Consider the following 17,123-nt stretch of genomic DNA (forward strand, 5'->3'; position numbering starts at 1 on the left):
GCTGACTCTTCAAAGATTCAGAATTTTGGTAGCACTAGGCACTTCTGAAAGTGGAGCTGAAAACACAGGAGGGTTGGTTTAATAAGCAAGTAGATTCCTCCATTCTCAACATCAGTGTGCACAGCTATGTAACTCCCTTCTCTCACCCCCATCCACATTCTGGCAGAATGTTGGAGATTTCTTCTTTAGAAAAGGTAAAGGAGACATTGTGTACAGCTGAGTGATTTTGGCTGAAGGGGGAATACTGTGCTGAAAGGGTTGAATAAAAGTATATATACTTAAATGTTGAAATTCCCAGTTCACTTTTCATACTTAACTCTCAGAGCATTGTTAGCTACTCTTATGCTTTTTAGATAAGAGATTGAAACAGTCATCTTTGGGAATCTGTCTAAGAGAAAAAGACCTAAAGAGAGAGAGGATTCTTAACTTCAGAAGAAAATAGAAAGTTGTAAAAGAAAAAGGAAAAATGACCATAATATACTACATCTGTAAAATGAGGATAGGAATAATGTCGACCACCTAGAGTTATTGTGAAGATTAAATGGATAATGTATAAAGAATTAGAAAGTTCTCTAGCACAGCACTTTATAAGCATTACCATTTATTATTTTTATTCAGCCATGAATAGCATTTGTATGGTCATAATTATCTAAATTTTATATATTGATCCAACCAAAATGAGGATATATCTATATTGGGAAGATAGGGGTAGGAAAATAGTGGGCATGTGTACTTAGGGTTAGGGGTCGTTGGAATATGGCACCAAATCCTCATCTTCCCTAATTGAGGGAAATTAGATCTATAAAATAACAAATAATTAAAACTGAAAAATCTAGAATAGCTCTAGAACATTATTAACAAAGATGGAGGAAGGTATCAAAAGAAACAAGCAGAACCTGTTAAGAGGGCTATTTTCATTTTTATAATAAACCTTGTAATAGTGTTTGACTAATTTATATTCATGTATAACATTGATAAAAAAAAAGTAAATTGAGAAATAATTTTTAGTTCAAAGGTCACCTCTTATAAAACCTTTAACTTTTTTATCCAGAATTGTCCACTTTTCTCTTTTTCCTCACAGTACTTATTTCTGTCACAACAATTCTAACACTTTATGGCCCTCACCATATACTCCATACTTTTATATACTCCTACCCCATCCATAGACTATAAGAATTAAGGCAAAACCCTCATTTTCTATTAAGAAAACCCCAAAAAATTTTTTTTCGACCAACTTGAGTACATAAACATTTAGTTTATGTAAATGAAATAGTTATATATCTTATAGCATGTAGTTATTAACTTAATTACTCATATGAAATCATGTTTAAACATGAATTTAGAAATATTTTTTTCTGTTCTTTCATTTTATTAAACATCAGTTTTCTAGAACACAAGAGTACCTTATAATTAGGGAATTGTAGGTGACTTTTTTTCTGGGGAATGACTTTTGAGGAATAAAATCTTGCCTTATATTTGGATACATACAGTATTTCTTTACGTGTCTTTTATATACTCCTACCCCATCCATAGACTATAAGGCATTTAAAGTAAGGACTAGGTCTTATATAAATATAAATACAATCCTCATAAATACATTTACTAATTATTCTTATCAGGGCATTTGCTTAATAGAGTTTATAACTGAATAGTAAAAGATTGCCTTTTGAGTAATTGAGTCTATCCATTTAGTTCACTAATACTTTTATAATTTGTATTAATTTGTTCAAGGTGTCCAGCAGAGTGGAAAAGGATTACAATGATCTTTTTGATGGAGACGATACGAGTAATGCTGGTGATTTTCTAAATGACAATGCAGTCGAAACCCCCTCTTTTTCAAAAGGTATTATACATGATGATGAGGATGATGACATCATGCTGGCTTCAGGTCGTCCTAGACAGCGAAGTCACTTCCTGGAAGATGATGAAAACTCAGTTGGTATGAATTGACTTGTGGATGCTATGATCCATACTGTTGATTACTATTTTCAATTTTTTGTTAAAACTATTATTTAAAGTCATTATTGAATTTGTAGAATGTAGGTAAAGCAGTATATAGAGGAAAATTATAGCATTCGAAAAAGTTTCAAATCAATGAGCTAAGTTTGTGGTTTAGTAAACTAGAAAGAGGAAATAAAACCCCAAGGGAGCAGAAGAAAGGAAATAATAAAGAGCGGATTCAGTGAAAATGACAACAATAAAAGTATTTAAAAAGTCAATGAAACCAAAAGCTATTTCTTTGAAAAGATCAATAAAATTGATAAACCTCTGTCCTAGCTGATTAAGAAGTAAGGACACAAATGACTTAAGTGATGAAAAAGAGGTCATCACCGTAGGTAGATCCTGTAGACACGCACTATACAATATTGTAGCCACTAGCAACCACCGGTGGTTATTGGGCACTTGAAATGTGGCTAGTTCAAATTAAGAAGTGATGTATGTGTAAAATGCAACCAAATTTTGAAGACACTGAAAAAAAAATGTATAATATCTTAGTTGTTTTTTAAATTGAGTACATGCTGAAATTATATATTTTCAGTCCAATATGTTATTAAAATTAATTACCTCTGTTTCTTTTTACATTATAAAATATAGGTACTAGGTAATTTTTATATTATGTAGCTTACATTATACTATCTACTATCATTCTACTATCCTTACATTCTACTATCCTTATAATATTAACAGCAGTATTGTCTTATAGAAACAGGCAATGTTTCTATAAGACAATACTGCTGTTAATATGGCAGGGTAGGCATTAAATATATATTTCCTGAATGGATAGAAACAGACAATGTTTCTATAAGACAATACTGCTGTTAATATTATAAGGATAGTAGAATATTATGAGCAACTTTGTGCCCATAAATTCAGCTACTTAGATGAAGTGGACAAATTCCTTGAAAGATACAAACTACCAAGCTAGCTCAAGAAGATATAGATAACCTGAATAGTACTATATCTGTTAAAGAAATTGAGATTGCAATCAAAAACATTCAAATAAAGTGCCTCTTGAAACAACTTAAATGCTGAAATTACACATTTGAACGTTAAGTAAAATGCCAATGTATAGTGGTAAATTGTGCTGCATTTAAATCATACAGGGTTTATAGAACAGTAGTCCTCAAATATTTTGGTCTCAAAAGCTCTTGATACTCTTAAAAATTTTGAGGACCCCAAAAAGCATTTGTTTATGGAGTTATCACTATTGTTATTTACTGAGAAATTTTAAAAATATTTACTTTAAAATGACATTAGTAAACTCATGTAAGTAAATAATATTTTTTAATGAAAAACAAAATGATGGAAAGTGGCATTTTACCTTTTTTGCAAATCTTTTTAATGTCTGGCATAGATATAGCTAGATGCTCTCATCTGCTTCTGTATTCATTCTGCTGCCATTATTGTTTTTGCTGAAAGTATATGGAGAAAAATCAGCCTCATACAAATATGTAGTTCAAAGAGGAAGAAGTATTTTAATAGCCTATTTAAATAATTGTGTATATTCTTTGATACTGCACCAAAACTCGATAGATGAAAGCTTCTTAAAGATTACTTGCCATGTAGAATCTGAAAACTTTCAATGAAGTTTTCTACTCTATTACATTAAAATTTATTGATCTAACTTGAACTTCGAATGAATCTTTTACTATGTTTGATTTTGTAAGATATGCATTGATAATTTGGAAAATACTGGTTCGTTGAGCTTTGCAGACCTTCCTAATATTGACACATCCAAAATTATATTTGTTCATATCATTACCAATCTCATCGGAAGTTTTTAAGTATTTGGAAGCAATCAAGTTCATGGTGGCAGACACAAGTTTTCCAGTGTTCTGACTTTGCTTGAAAACTCAAATTTTATCATTGGCAGCAAATTCTACCAGTGTTTCATTTTCAAGAAAATGTTTGCCAGATAGCCAAGTCTACATTATCATAGTTTATTTGGCATTCTTTCAAGTAAAAATGGTGTTTCATGAAAAAAATCAATTCAGCTTACAACTCAGTTGCACATGTTTTTTTATTTTTTTGAGACTGCCATCATACTTCTTTATGTATACTTTCCATTTCAACACTGAACATTTTTTTTAGAATGTATGTAAGGATCAAGATTTAATAAAATTAATGTTTTTACTTCAATTGAGCGGTGGTTGACAATGCTTTGAATACTAATACAGATTGGTGTCCCTGCCTTGTTTAATGAATGGTAAGGCACCAGTAGTTTTACCCTCCATTGCTTTTGCACCATCACTGCAAATGTTAACCCAGTGAAAGGGGCAAATAGCACATTATTATTAGGTATGAATGGAAAAGGTTATCAGATTTCCTAATGCTTTTCTTCTTCCAGGTCTTTGGTATTTATGATTCTCTAATTATAATCCTTTGTATTTTAGATCTTACAATGCTAAAAACTGGTTCTAGTCGTCTTAAAGAGGAGGAGGAAGATGATCAGGCAGACAGCATTCACAATCTACCACTTGTAACACCCCAAAGGAAATTTTATGATGGGCCTTTGCCAACTCCCCGGCAAAAGCCTTTTCAGTCAGGTTCTACACCTGTGCATCTCACTCACAGATTCATGGTAAGCCTTGGATTTACACTTAACTTTTAAATAGTTTTGTCTCACTTTTAAGCATTTTATCTCACTATAGTTAATTCGTTTGGTAAAAAATATTTTTTAAAAACCTCTATTAACTGGCATGGAACACTTTGATTGATTTTAATTTTGTGGTTGATTTATTTTGTGGTTAATTCATAGCATTAGTCTTAGTTGAACCTTATTATTGAAAATTGTGTTAAATAAAATTCTGCTTTGCAAAATGATATATAATAAACCTAAGTAAATGTGACTGTATAATTTACAATACCTCGTGGCTATACCTCTAAACCTTATTTCTTATTTTAGTTTTTATGTAGGAGATTATACTGACTCCAAAATACTAGTTAGAAGGTGATTTTTAGAAGGCAGCTCCTATAGTATATCAGGTGATAGAGGCTATGAAAAAAAAAAACAAACTATCTGCTCCTTTTCCCTATCTCATGGAATGTAAGCTCCCCAAAGATGAAGATTTTTCTGTTTTGTTTACTGATAGAACAAGATATGGCAGGGTAGGCATTAAATATATATTTCCTGAATGGATGAATAACTATATTAGCTTTTTGTCTTAAGTTTGAGAGCTAAAAAAATTTAATATTTCTATTTGTTCATTATTTGAGGTTTTTCACTGAGGACTTTGCTTGTTCTCCTTTTTGAAAGGTCTAGGCCTGGCATAAATTTGTGTGTAAATATTAAAGGTGATGTTTTATTTTAATAAAACTTTGTAATTAGTAATTGGTAGTATCAAGTAATAAGTCTTAATTTTTGATTATTGTCACCTATTTTATTTATGTAAAGTTACATTTGTGGTAGAGGAAAGAAAGTGCTAGGGGCTAGTGTGAGCCTATAGTGTACATTAGTGGAAGATAAATTTTCCAAAATGTTATCAATTTATTTTATCTTAAAATGTATATATTTGTTCCTGTAATATAAACCAGTTATTTGGAACAGAAAAATATGCTGTCATTTACATTCATACTTATAAGTAAATAAATTTTTGAAATGTTCCTTTGAGGGATTTAATAGTTTGGTTGTTCAAAGGCCAATTACAAAGTATTTTTTAAATGACAATAATGCAATTCAGAAATATTAAATGTTGTTTACGGCTACCCTGAACGTGTCTGATCCTGTCTGATCTCGGAAGCTAAGCAGGGTCAGGCCTGGTTAGTACTTGGATGGGAGACCACCTAGGACCACCTAGGAAGACCAGGTGCTGTAGGCATAAAAAATAAAAAAATAAAAGGATTGTAAGCTGACAAGGTCCTTGCAATCTGTGAGGTCAACTAAGGATTGCCTCTCCTAAAATATTTTTTAAAAAATTAAAAAAAATGTTAAATGAAATATTTCATTTCCTAATAAATAAGTATATATGTATCTTCTCATAAAGAATAATTAGAGGGTGGAGAGGGGGAGGTAAATGGGGTAAAAGGGGTCAAATATATGGTGACAGAAAGAAATCTAACTACGGGAGGTGAACACAATGTAAATATATATATGCTTTATTGTAAAATGTATAGCTAAAACTTACCAGATTTCGTTAACCAATGCCACCATAAAAATAAATTAATTAATTAAAAAAATAATTAAAGAAAAGAATAATTAGTCATTGTAGCTCTGTTGTTACTACTGTTACTTGAAACTGTTTTGAAGTAGATAAACTGTGGCTGCTGCTATAATTTAAACTAAATACAGACTGAATTATAGTATTTGTTAATTTGTACCATTTAAGCCTGATTCTAGGAGCTTCAGTTTTTCTCAGATTTATATTTAACCTTACATGTTTATAGGTTTGGAACTCTATTGGAATTATTCGCTGCTATAATGATGAACAAGACAATGCCATAGATGTGGAGTTTCATGATACCTCCATACACCATGCAACACATTTATCGAACACTTTGAATTATACAGTAGCAGATCTTTCCCATGAAGCTATTTTGTTGGCATGTGAAAGCACTGATGAACTAGCAAGGTAAATTGGATATTAATAAGAAGAATTTGTTACTACTAAATGTTAGATACAATTGTTGAAATTCAGTACAAAAAGTTAACAAAACAAAATGATACTTTTTGTAGTGTGGAATCTCAGAAAGAAGAGTTCACTGCTCATAATACCTGTGATACCTCAGAACATGTGTTTTTGCCTAACTGTCCCCTTGTTACATCCTCTAACTACTTGTCAAAATGATATGACATGATTTGTAATGCAAAACAAATGGGACTATTTTTTACATTGTATTGCTTTTATTAGTATTATAAGAATAATATATATTAATTTTAAACAAACTTAAGTACAGAAATTTTTAGAAAATGAAAGTTCCCCTCAGAATTCTACTTAGATATAACTACTGATAACAATATGATATGTGTCCTTCCAGATTTCTTTTTGTATAAACCCCCCTTTTTAAATTTACATATTGAGGTATAATTTATATACAATAAAATGCACCCATTTTAGTTTGATAAGTTTGACAAATGTGTATATATTCAGGTAACCATTATAATCAAAATGTTTTTTATCACCCCAAAATGTTCGTTCATATCCCTTTGCAGTTAATCCAGTTAATTACTAATCTGGGTTTTTTGTTTGTTTGTTTGTTTGTTTGTCACTATATATTAGATTTGAAACTTCTCTTTAAAAATAGAAAAAACACACCAAAAAGTGTTATCAGTACTATTCATCTGCTAGATTTTTTTGTTTGTTTTTACTTAATATATTTTGGACTTCTTAGATATTTTGGTTGGTAGCTAGGTAGGTAGGTAGACAAATCAATAGACAAAAAATATGGAAAACCAGTGGATGCAGAGTCCATATTTTTTTTAATGAAGGAAAAATATTTTACTAATATTTAGATATTCCATCCAGATTGCTCTCTCCTGATCTCTTTTCTTCAGCCAATTATAATGTTTATGCACTTAATCATAGATTTTACTAACTCCTAGGTGATTTGAAATTCAAATTCTTCTGATTGGATATATTAGCTCCTTGCTGCTCAAGTGTGGTGCATAAACTGTGAGGTCACCTGGGAGTCTGTTGAAAACAGAATCTCAGAGCCCACCCCAGACCTTTTGAATCAGGTGATTGAGCACATATTAAAGCCTGAGAAAAACTGTATTAGGTCATTTTTTAAAATAATTTTTGCTTTTCAATTACAGTTGACATATAATATATATTAGTTTCATATATTAGGTCATTTTAACATTTTAATTGGTTTCCTAATTTATACATTGTAAAATCAATTCAGTAGTTTATTAAAATAAATCAGTTTATTAAATCAGTTTATTAAAATAAATCACTGTTAACTCTGTCTCAAACTCAGCATATCTTACTTAGAACTTTTCTTCCCATATGCAATTTTGATTTCAGATACTCTTCTCTTTGTTTTCTTAGATATATTATTTGATAGCCATGTACAATATTACCTTTTCATCTTAAAGTTGAATTTTTAAATTATGTTCAGAAAGTCAGTACTGCTTCAGATTACCAGTTCTATGATATCTGCATTTTGAAGCCTAAGTTTAATAATAATTTATATGTATGTGTGTGTCTATATTTGTAAGAAGAATGTAGGCAGAAGTTGATAATCTTGCAGGTGGAATTATATGTGATTTATTTTTTCTTTTCTTGTATTAATTTTTTTATGGCAATGTTGCCTACCAATTTGAAGCTTTCTTCCTTTTAAAATTTGGTTGTGATATTTTGTGCATTTACAACCTAGGTTTCTGCTTTGCAGATTTTAGCCTTTTTTTTCATTTAACAGATTGTGAACATTTTCCTGTATCTCTAAATATTCTTCAATAATATAACTATTAATGATTTTAAAATAGTTTTAAGTATAGTTTTAAGTATATTTCGTAATTCCTTAAAACCATTTCTTGTACTATTTGTATATAACAGAAAAATGAACTATTTGGTTTTCTTACTGGATATCATGATTAATTATATATATGAAATATCAAATATGAAAGTTTGATTGTTTCTATTTTGTTTTAATTTTTAGCAAGCTTCACTGCCTGCACTTTAGTTCTTGGGATTCAAGCAAAGAGTGGATAGTAGACATGCCTCAGAATGAGGATGTTGAAGCCATATGTCTTGGTCAGGGATGGGCTGCTGCTTCCACTAGTGCCTTGCTCCTTCGATTGTTTACTATTGGAGGTGTTCAGAAAGAGGTCTTCAGTCTTCCTGGGCCTGTGGTGTCAATGGCGGGACATGGAGAACAGCTTTTCATTGTTTATCATAGAGGTAGATATTTTTTTCCATTCTTATAATTTTACCATGACCTGAAGTAAATAGAAATTACTTGAGCTTCTTTCTCTCTCTCTCTCTCTACCTATTGTTAACATTTTACCCAATTTGCTTTATAATTGTGCATTCTCTCCTTCCCTCTCTCCTTCCCTCCCTCCCTCTCCCTTTTCCTCTTCTTCCTTCCTTCTTTTTTATTTTGGATTATAATACCTCCTTTTGCATTTATTATAGCATTTGAATCAGTATAATCTTTGAATGTATCAAATTTTGTTGTATTCACTAATAGCAATGAAAATGAAAACATTTTATTTATAAAAGAACTGTATTAGAGAAAGAATTTCAAGATAGAGTTTAGTTAATTACTTCCATGTCTGTATAAGATTTTTCAGAGTTTAAATGCATCAAAAACTAAACTAACTCTACTGTGAAGGGCCAAAACAACTTTGAATCTGACTTTTTAAAAAGTTGTTGCCTTCTTTTCCTCATCTCATATTCTCTCTTTAGATCCCACAATATGCTTAGACTGATTTTATCAAGGTTACTGAAGTTCTCTTTATTCTTTTATTAAAAAATAATTCTACTGGAGATGCTCTTTTCTCTTGGTTTCTGTGATTTTGCTCTTCTGGTTTTTTCTCACTGCTAACTTCTTCAGCTCTTTGCTGGCCCCTCCTCCTGTGCTGACCTCTTAGCTGGAGTGCTCCAGGACTTGGTCATAGCCTCTCTCCTCTAGTACTCTCTCTAGGTCAGGAACTTTCAGTTTTTTGACTGCTTAGCTCTAGTAAGAAATTGTTCTACGTCACTGTTCTGAACATATCTGCAAATGTAACTGAAGTAGAAGTGTCATGGGCAATATTTACTCTTTGATTTCATTTTTCTTTAAATGCTGGTTGCAACTCTAAGTTGATTTCATAGGTCAAGAAATGCAGTTTGAGAAACTATCCTTGGGACTCTCATCATGGCCCACGGCTTTAAATACATTGTGTCTGTGATTTCTAAATTAATACCACCAGCTCTACTCTGTTGTGTCTCCAGACTTGCCCACTTCCTTCTTAAATCTCTATGTAGAGTTTTGATACACATCTCAAACTTAACTTGGTCATAATAAAACTTTTAATATATTTTTCCCCCCAAACTTGCTTCTTACTTAGTTACCCCATCTCAGTAAATGGCGTACTATCAATCCAGCTGCTCCAGCCAGGAATGTAAGAGTTATCCTTGATTCTTCTTTTTCCCTCACCCCCATGAACTCCCATCAGTAAGATCATATCATCATTTCAGTACTTTGGAATAAGACGTTCCAAATCTATCTCTTTATCACCTTCATTAAACCACCCGTCTAACTCAGATGACATCTCTTAGGCTATTATAACAGCCTCCTAACTAGTCTTTTAGCTTCAGTTCTTGCATTCTGTAATCCATTATCCACAGAGCAGTTTGGGTGATCTGATGAAAATATGAACCTCTTCTGCTCAGATTCCTCTGATGAATGTCTGTTGCTTTTAGAATAAAAATTAAACTTCTTATCACAGCTGACAGGGTTCTATGTGATCTTACCTCCGCCTGCCTCTTCAGCCTCATCTCTTGCCATTTTTCTCATTACTCATTTTGGCCATACTGGCTTCTTTGTGTTCTTCAGACTCAAGTTTGCTCTCCATTTAGGGCCTTTTCCTTAGCTGTTTCCTCAGTCTTTTGTAATGCTTCTCTTCCTAACATTTGGATGGCTGGCTCCAACCTGTAGTTGACATCTCAGCTTAAATTTTACTTTCTCAGGCCATCTCTGACTATCCAATCTAAAGTAAACAGTCTGGCTCTCTGTATCACATTATTATTTTAACTCTTTGATAAAACTTAGCAGTTTTTGTTCTTTTTCTTGTTTGTTTGTTTTTAAATTCATTTCTTTGTCCTCTTTTACTTGAATGTGGATTTCATGAGAACAGTGACTTTGTCTTGTTTGCCATTGTAGCCCCAGTGCCTGGTCAAAGTAAACTCTCTGTAAATATTTCTTGAGTGAAGAGTTACCACTTACGACCACTTTATATACATAGTCCATGTCACATAGTATTCTGGTTCTGATACGTGAATGGTGCCTCAGTTAGGCTATCAATAAAAAATAGTGCTGGTTTATCTAAAAAACAAAATCAGTTCAATTCACAGAAAATAATTTAGACTGCATTATAGCTAAATAACCTTTGATACCTGATTTATATTTACATTTTTTCACTAGGAATAGGATTTGATGGGGATCAATGCCTTGGCGTTCAACTGCTAGAGCTGGGGAAAAAGAAAAAACAAATTTTGCATGGTGATCCTCTTCCTCTTACAAGGAAATCCTACCTTGTATGGGTTGGATTTTCAGCTGAAGGCAAGACAAATTCATTTATTTATATTAAAGACATTTTTTAAGAAGAAAATTGTTTCATTGTTTTTCCTAATTAATTTCTTTGTAGATAAATTATCTATATTTTATGTTTAAATTTCTTTATTTTAATATGTTGGCAAAACTGGAAATGAATTATTAGGCAAGGTGGCTATTGTTTTATGTACAAGGTCTCTTCATGAGAATTTTGACTAGAAAACTTACAATGTGGAAATATAGTTTTCTGAAAGTTTAAGTTAGCAAGGAGATACAAATCAATGGTAAAGTTGTGGCTATTCCAGCAGACTCTACACAAAAATCAAGAATTTTCTATTCCTACACTGTCTGCTTCAGTAACCTCTGGCCATGTGTGGTTTCTGAGCACTTGAAATGTGGCTAATCTGAATTGAGATGTGCTGTGTGAAATACTCTTCGAATTTTGAAGATTTAGTATGAAAAAGAGAACGTAAAATAATCTCAATTCTTTTACATTGATTACATGTTAAAATTATATCTTGGATATATCGGATTTAATAAAATATATTATTAGAATTAACTTTACTTTTTTTCCCCTTTTCTCATGTGGCACTAGGAAATTAAAAATTACATTTGTAGCTCACATATTTCTGTTAGACAGTGCTGTTGTAAACTCATTTAATAGTGGCTTATGACAGATGATTTGAAGGACACTGAAGAGTACCTCATTTTAAGAAGCCTGTTAACCCTGTGTCCTGGCTTAAATATTTCTATTGGAGATTCGTGACCTTCAATTACATCATTAGAAACTCCAATTGTATCTTTAAAATATCAACCATTTCTGGATGTATGTTCTGTTGGTAGATCATTAGTCATTTATGCTTTAATAATGTGACCACCAATGACTTCCATCATATAGTTTTTTTTTTTAATTACCAATTAGATCTAGACTCTGAGAAAACTGTTATTTGCAGAGTGAGAGGGCTGTAAAGTCAAAGATAAGAAAAGGAGTAATTAGGGAATTTGCTGTGCACTTCCTGAGATAGGAGCAGAGTAGGTGGGAAACAGGGATGCCTGCTTGTTTCCTAGGTAAGAATTGCTTACCTAGGAGTTGGGGAACATAACAGTGATGAGGCCAAGAAAGAGAGGAAGGAAGAAGAGTACAAAAGAGAGATGTTCTACATCCTCACCTCGTATCAGGGTCTTGTATTTTTCCAAGACTCTCTTAACCTGGGAGACTTCAGAGTCAAGTTTAATTTTTTTGCTGACAATGGCTTTTTAAAATATTGCTTTATTCCAGCAGGTGGCATAGTTTTCACTGAAACTATTAGTTTTTTCTCTCTATTTGGATAAATTTCAGTCATAGCAGGCATTTTTTTGTTGTTGTTGCTTTCTTTACTTGGATCTTACTCTATGTGGTTTATGAAGTTTTGTGAGAAATTAACTTAGAATTTTTGCTTTCTTGTTTTGTTTTTACTTTTGAATTAAACGTTAAATGATGGGTATGTATTTTTAAAATAGTATTTAACAAGTATGTAGCTATGTCTCCAAGTGGTTTCTAACTTTGTTGGTGTATAGGTACCCCATGTTTTGTGGATTCAGAAGGCATTGTTCGAATGCTTAACAGAGGGCTTGGCAATTTGTGGACTCCTGTATGTAACACAAGAGAACACTGCAAAGGAAAATCTGATCACTACTGGGTGGTTGGTATCCATGAAAATCCCCAACAACTGAGGTAGGCTATTAGAAAATGCTTACAGTTAAAGTTGACATTAAATATTATTTTATATTAGTTTCGAGTGTGTACAGCATAGTGGTTAGACATTTATATAATTTATGAAGTGATCCCCCCAATTAGTCTAGTGCCCACCTGGCACTATACATAGCTGTTATCATATTATTGACTATATTCCCTATGCTGTACTTTATATTCCTGTGACATTTTGTAACTACCAATTTGTACTTCTTAATCCCTTCACCTTTTACACCCAGCCTCCCAACCCCCCCTTCCCATCTAGCAATCACCAGTTTGTTCCCTTTATCTATGATTCTGTTTTCATTTTCTTTGTTCATTTATTTTGTTCCTTAGATTCCACATAAGAGTGAAATCATATGGCATTTGTCTTTCTCTGTCTGATGTATTTCACTTAGCATAATTCTCTCTAGGTTCATCCATTGTTGCAAATGGTAAGATTTTTTTATGGCTGAGTAGAGAGAATTCTTTTTAAAGTGTATTTTTTATTCGTTTTCACCGTAGTTCATTTACTTGCTTTTTCCACATTCGGTAAATCAGGAATTTGTTTTATATTCACTTTGAAGTTTTCAACCAATTGCTTGACTTTGAACTTATTGAACAAAATAGAAATTAAGTTTATTAGTGTGACTATAGCATCATTTCATCCTGACAGGGAGGGGAGTTAAACATGGCATTTTATCTTCTATTACAGCCTTTTATGTTTTATGTTTCATTATGATTTAGAGTTGAATGTACATAATTTAGCTGCTCTTTGAGATTTTTAGCTCAATCATTATAATAGGAGAGAGGACTAGTAGAAATTTAGTATTTTACTGCAAGCGCAGAATTCTCAGTCCAGCCTCTATTCAGTTTTGTGTTCATGGTCTAAAAGATTGTCAATGACATTGTGTAGGTACTTAGTGACTAAAGAGGTCTCTCCTTTCATGGAGCTTATAGCCTGGGAAGACAGATAACAGAAACAAGTAAATATTAATTACTACTTGAGATAAATGCCATTAATTAATCTGAGCCAGACCCATGATGGAGAATAACAGGGCATGTTCTAAGTGGAGTGATCACAAAAGACTCCCAACTGAGGTGGTATTTAAAATGAGACCTGGAGGCCAAGGAATCTGTTATGGAAGAATGGAGTGAAAAGCAATCCATGTAGTGTAAACAGCATGTACAAAGGCCGTAGAGTCTGAAAGAACTCAATGCATTTGAGGAATTGAAAGAATCTAAATGTGTCTAGAGTATAAGAATCAAGGGATGGTGGCAGGCGTAAGTTCAAGATGATACAAAAAAGTTAGATATAGGTTGCATTATAGTCCATGATGGAGAAGTTTGGATTTTATTTGAAAGGATATCAGGAAGCCATTCAAGGATTTTATTCAGAGGAATGGTATAATCTGATTTATGCTATAAAAAGGCAATTATTTATGGTAAGTGGATTGGCAGGGGTAAGACTGGAAGTAGGGAGACCAGTTTTTAGCAGGCAGATTTATCCCCTCATCTGAGGATGTTTGGAAATGTGGGGTGTTGTTTTTAGTTGTCACAATGATAGAGGTTACTCTGGCATTTAGAGTGCTGGAGCTGGGGGTTGTTAAACATCTCATAATGTGGGATGGTCTTGCTCAACTGCAGATTATTCTTTCCTGAATGCTTTTAGTGCCCTCATTGAGGAACGCTGGGGAAGATTTTACAGTCATCTAGCTGAGCTAGAACAATGGCTGGAACTAATGTGGGGCAGTGGAAATGAAGAGAAACAGATTCAAGATAGAAACAGTAGGATTTGCTATTAGATTGGGGATTGGGAATGAGAGGGCAGAATCAATAGTGGCACCCATGTTTCTGGTTAAAGCAACTAGATGATAGTCACGTCGTTTATAGAAATAAGGGAGATGAAACTGAATTCTCTCTTGGTTGTGTTAAGTTTGAAATGCCTGTGAAATATCCAAATGGAGCTATCAAGAAGATATTGGATATATAATTTGAATTCAGAGAAGAAATTTTGGCTACAGATACAAATTTGGAAGTCACCAGAATATAGAAGATATTTAGAGTCATAGTAATAAATAAGACGACTTAGCAGGAAGAGAGGAAAAAAGGTCTCAGAATCCAGCTGTAAGAAATTCCAACATTTAGAGGCCAGGTATTGGAGTAGGAGCTTTTAAATGAGAAAAAAAGAGGATTAGCTATGTCAGAAAAACATCACCTGAATAGGGTCATATAACAGAAACTATAAATGGAGACTATTTCAAGAAAGAGGCAATAGTGAGAAGGGAAATAAAAATGGCTCTTCAATATATGAAAAGATAATTAGTTTCACTTAAGATAAATACAAATCAAAACTATAAAGAGAACTCTTTTTATCTATCAAATTGGAAAAATATTTAAATTTGTTAACACTCTTAGAGTTGGTGAGGCCGTGGGGAAATAATCACGTTTGCATATTGCTGATGGGAGTACAAATTGGTTAAAATCCTTGTGGAAGATAATTTGTTAAGAACAACCAGAATTAGAAATGTATATGCCCTTTGACCTAATAATACTGCTTTTAAGATTAGTCCTACAGATATACTAGTACTTGATATTTAAAGCATGATCCATGGAAACCACCATAACCAGGCAGCTTATTGGAAATGCTGAATCTCCAGTATCACATCAGACTTACTGAATCAGAATCTGCATTTTAACAAGATATTTGGTGATTTGTGTGCACATTAAAGTTTAGGAAATAGTGCTGCTAGCAAATGTGGGAAATGATATATGTAAAAGATATCCTACATTGTATGATTGTTAATACAGTAAAAGATTGGAAACCTAAATTTCCATTAGAAGAATAGAGAAATGTATTGTGTACACCTATACACTAGAATACTATGTAATTTGTTTTAAAGGGTGAAGCATATCATGTATGTGATAAGTGATGTGTATCCAGAATATATAAAGAACTCTTACAGTTCAACAGAAGACAACTCAATTAAAAATAGGCAAAGGATTTTGAATAGACATTTCTCCAGACAAGATATACATATGGCCAATAAGCATATGAAAAGATATTCAGCATTATTAGTCATTAGGGAAATGCAAATCAAAACCAAAGAGATACCTTTTTACACATACTGCGATAGCTATAATCCAAAAAATGGAGAAAAACAAGTATTGGTGAGGATGCAGAGAAATTGGAACCCTCAGACATTGCCGGGTGGGGCTGTAAAATGGTACAGTTTGGCAGTTCCTCAAAAGGTTAAACACTGAGTTACCATATGACCCAGTGGTCTTCTTCTAGGTTTCTAACCAAGAGAATTGAAAACATATCCGTACAAAAACTTGTACTTGAATGTTCATCGTAGATTTTTTCGTAACAGGTAAAAAGTGGAAACAATGCAAATGTCCATCAAGTGAGAAATGAATAAGTAAAATGTAGTATATCCATCAATGGGATATTATTGGACTGTAAAAAAGGATGAAATACCGATTCATGTTACAACATGGCTGAACCTCGAAAATGTTATGCTAAGTGAAAGAAGCCAGACACAAAAAGCCACATATTATGATTCCATTTATATGAAATGTTCAGAGTTGGCAAATCTGTAGAGACAGAAAGTAGATTAGGGATTGCCAGGGGCTTGCAGAGAAGTGGACAGTGGAGAATAGGGATTAACTGCCAGTGGGCGTGAGGTTTCTCTTTGGGGTGATAAAATGTTTTGGAATTAGTGGTGATAGATGCACAACTCTTTGAGTATAGTAAAAACTGAATTATACACTCAAATATGATGTGGCTGTGGTACATCTATGTGAACTCTGGTATATGAATTATATCTTAATAAAGCTGTTATTTAAAAAGAGTAAGGATGTGCTGTGTAACTAGGTGGAAAGATCTGCAAGATGTGTTAAGTGAAATGAATACCACTTGTGTAAAAGGGGAGAGAGAACGCATAATTGTATTTGGTTATATATGCCAAAGAATTTTTGGAAGAATAAAAGGAAACTAATGATAGTTGCTTGGTAGAAAAACACTCAGTGGATAGTATAGGAGACTTCTCTGTATTCTTTTTTATAGTTTATGCATATAAATGCTCAAAAATTAAGTAAGTTGAATTTTTTTTTTTTTTTAAATGAAAGAGGCAATTCAATAACCCGAATCAGAGAAGGCTAGAAGTGAAGTTCAAGAAGACTTCTTAATTTGGATAAGTGGAAGTTATTGGTA

General features: G+C 32.7%; 1 protein-coding gene across 3 annotated transcripts in view; it reads left to right on the forward strand.

Annotated features, from left to right (window-relative positions):
• The window catches only part of WDHD1 (WD repeat and HMG-box DNA binding protein 1), a 49,635-nt gene that overhangs the window by 18,095 nt on the left and 14,417 nt on the right, over positions 1-17,123 (forward strand). For all 3 annotated transcript variants that reach the window (XM_006920166.3, XM_015596011.2, XM_025038952.1), the window contains exons 11-16: positions 1,732-1,939; positions 4,395-4,582; positions 6,385-6,569; positions 8,599-8,840; positions 11,068-11,205; positions 12,754-12,910. In XM_006920166.3, coding sequence (XP_006920228.1) covers positions 1,732-1,939; positions 4,395-4,582; positions 6,385-6,569; positions 8,599-8,840; positions 11,068-11,205; positions 12,754-12,910 — 1,118 coding nt within the window. The remainder of the gene's footprint in view (positions 1-1,731; positions 1,940-4,394; positions 4,583-6,384; positions 6,570-8,598; positions 8,841-11,067; positions 11,206-12,753; positions 12,911-17,123) is intronic.

This window comes from Pteropus alecto, unplaced genomic scaffold (assembly GCF_000325575.1).
Source record: "Pteropus alecto unplaced genomic scaffold, ASM32557v1 scaffold86, whole genome shotgun sequence".
Classification (NCBI taxonomy): domain Eukaryota; kingdom Metazoa; phylum Chordata; class Mammalia; order Chiroptera; family Pteropodidae; genus Pteropus; species Pteropus alecto.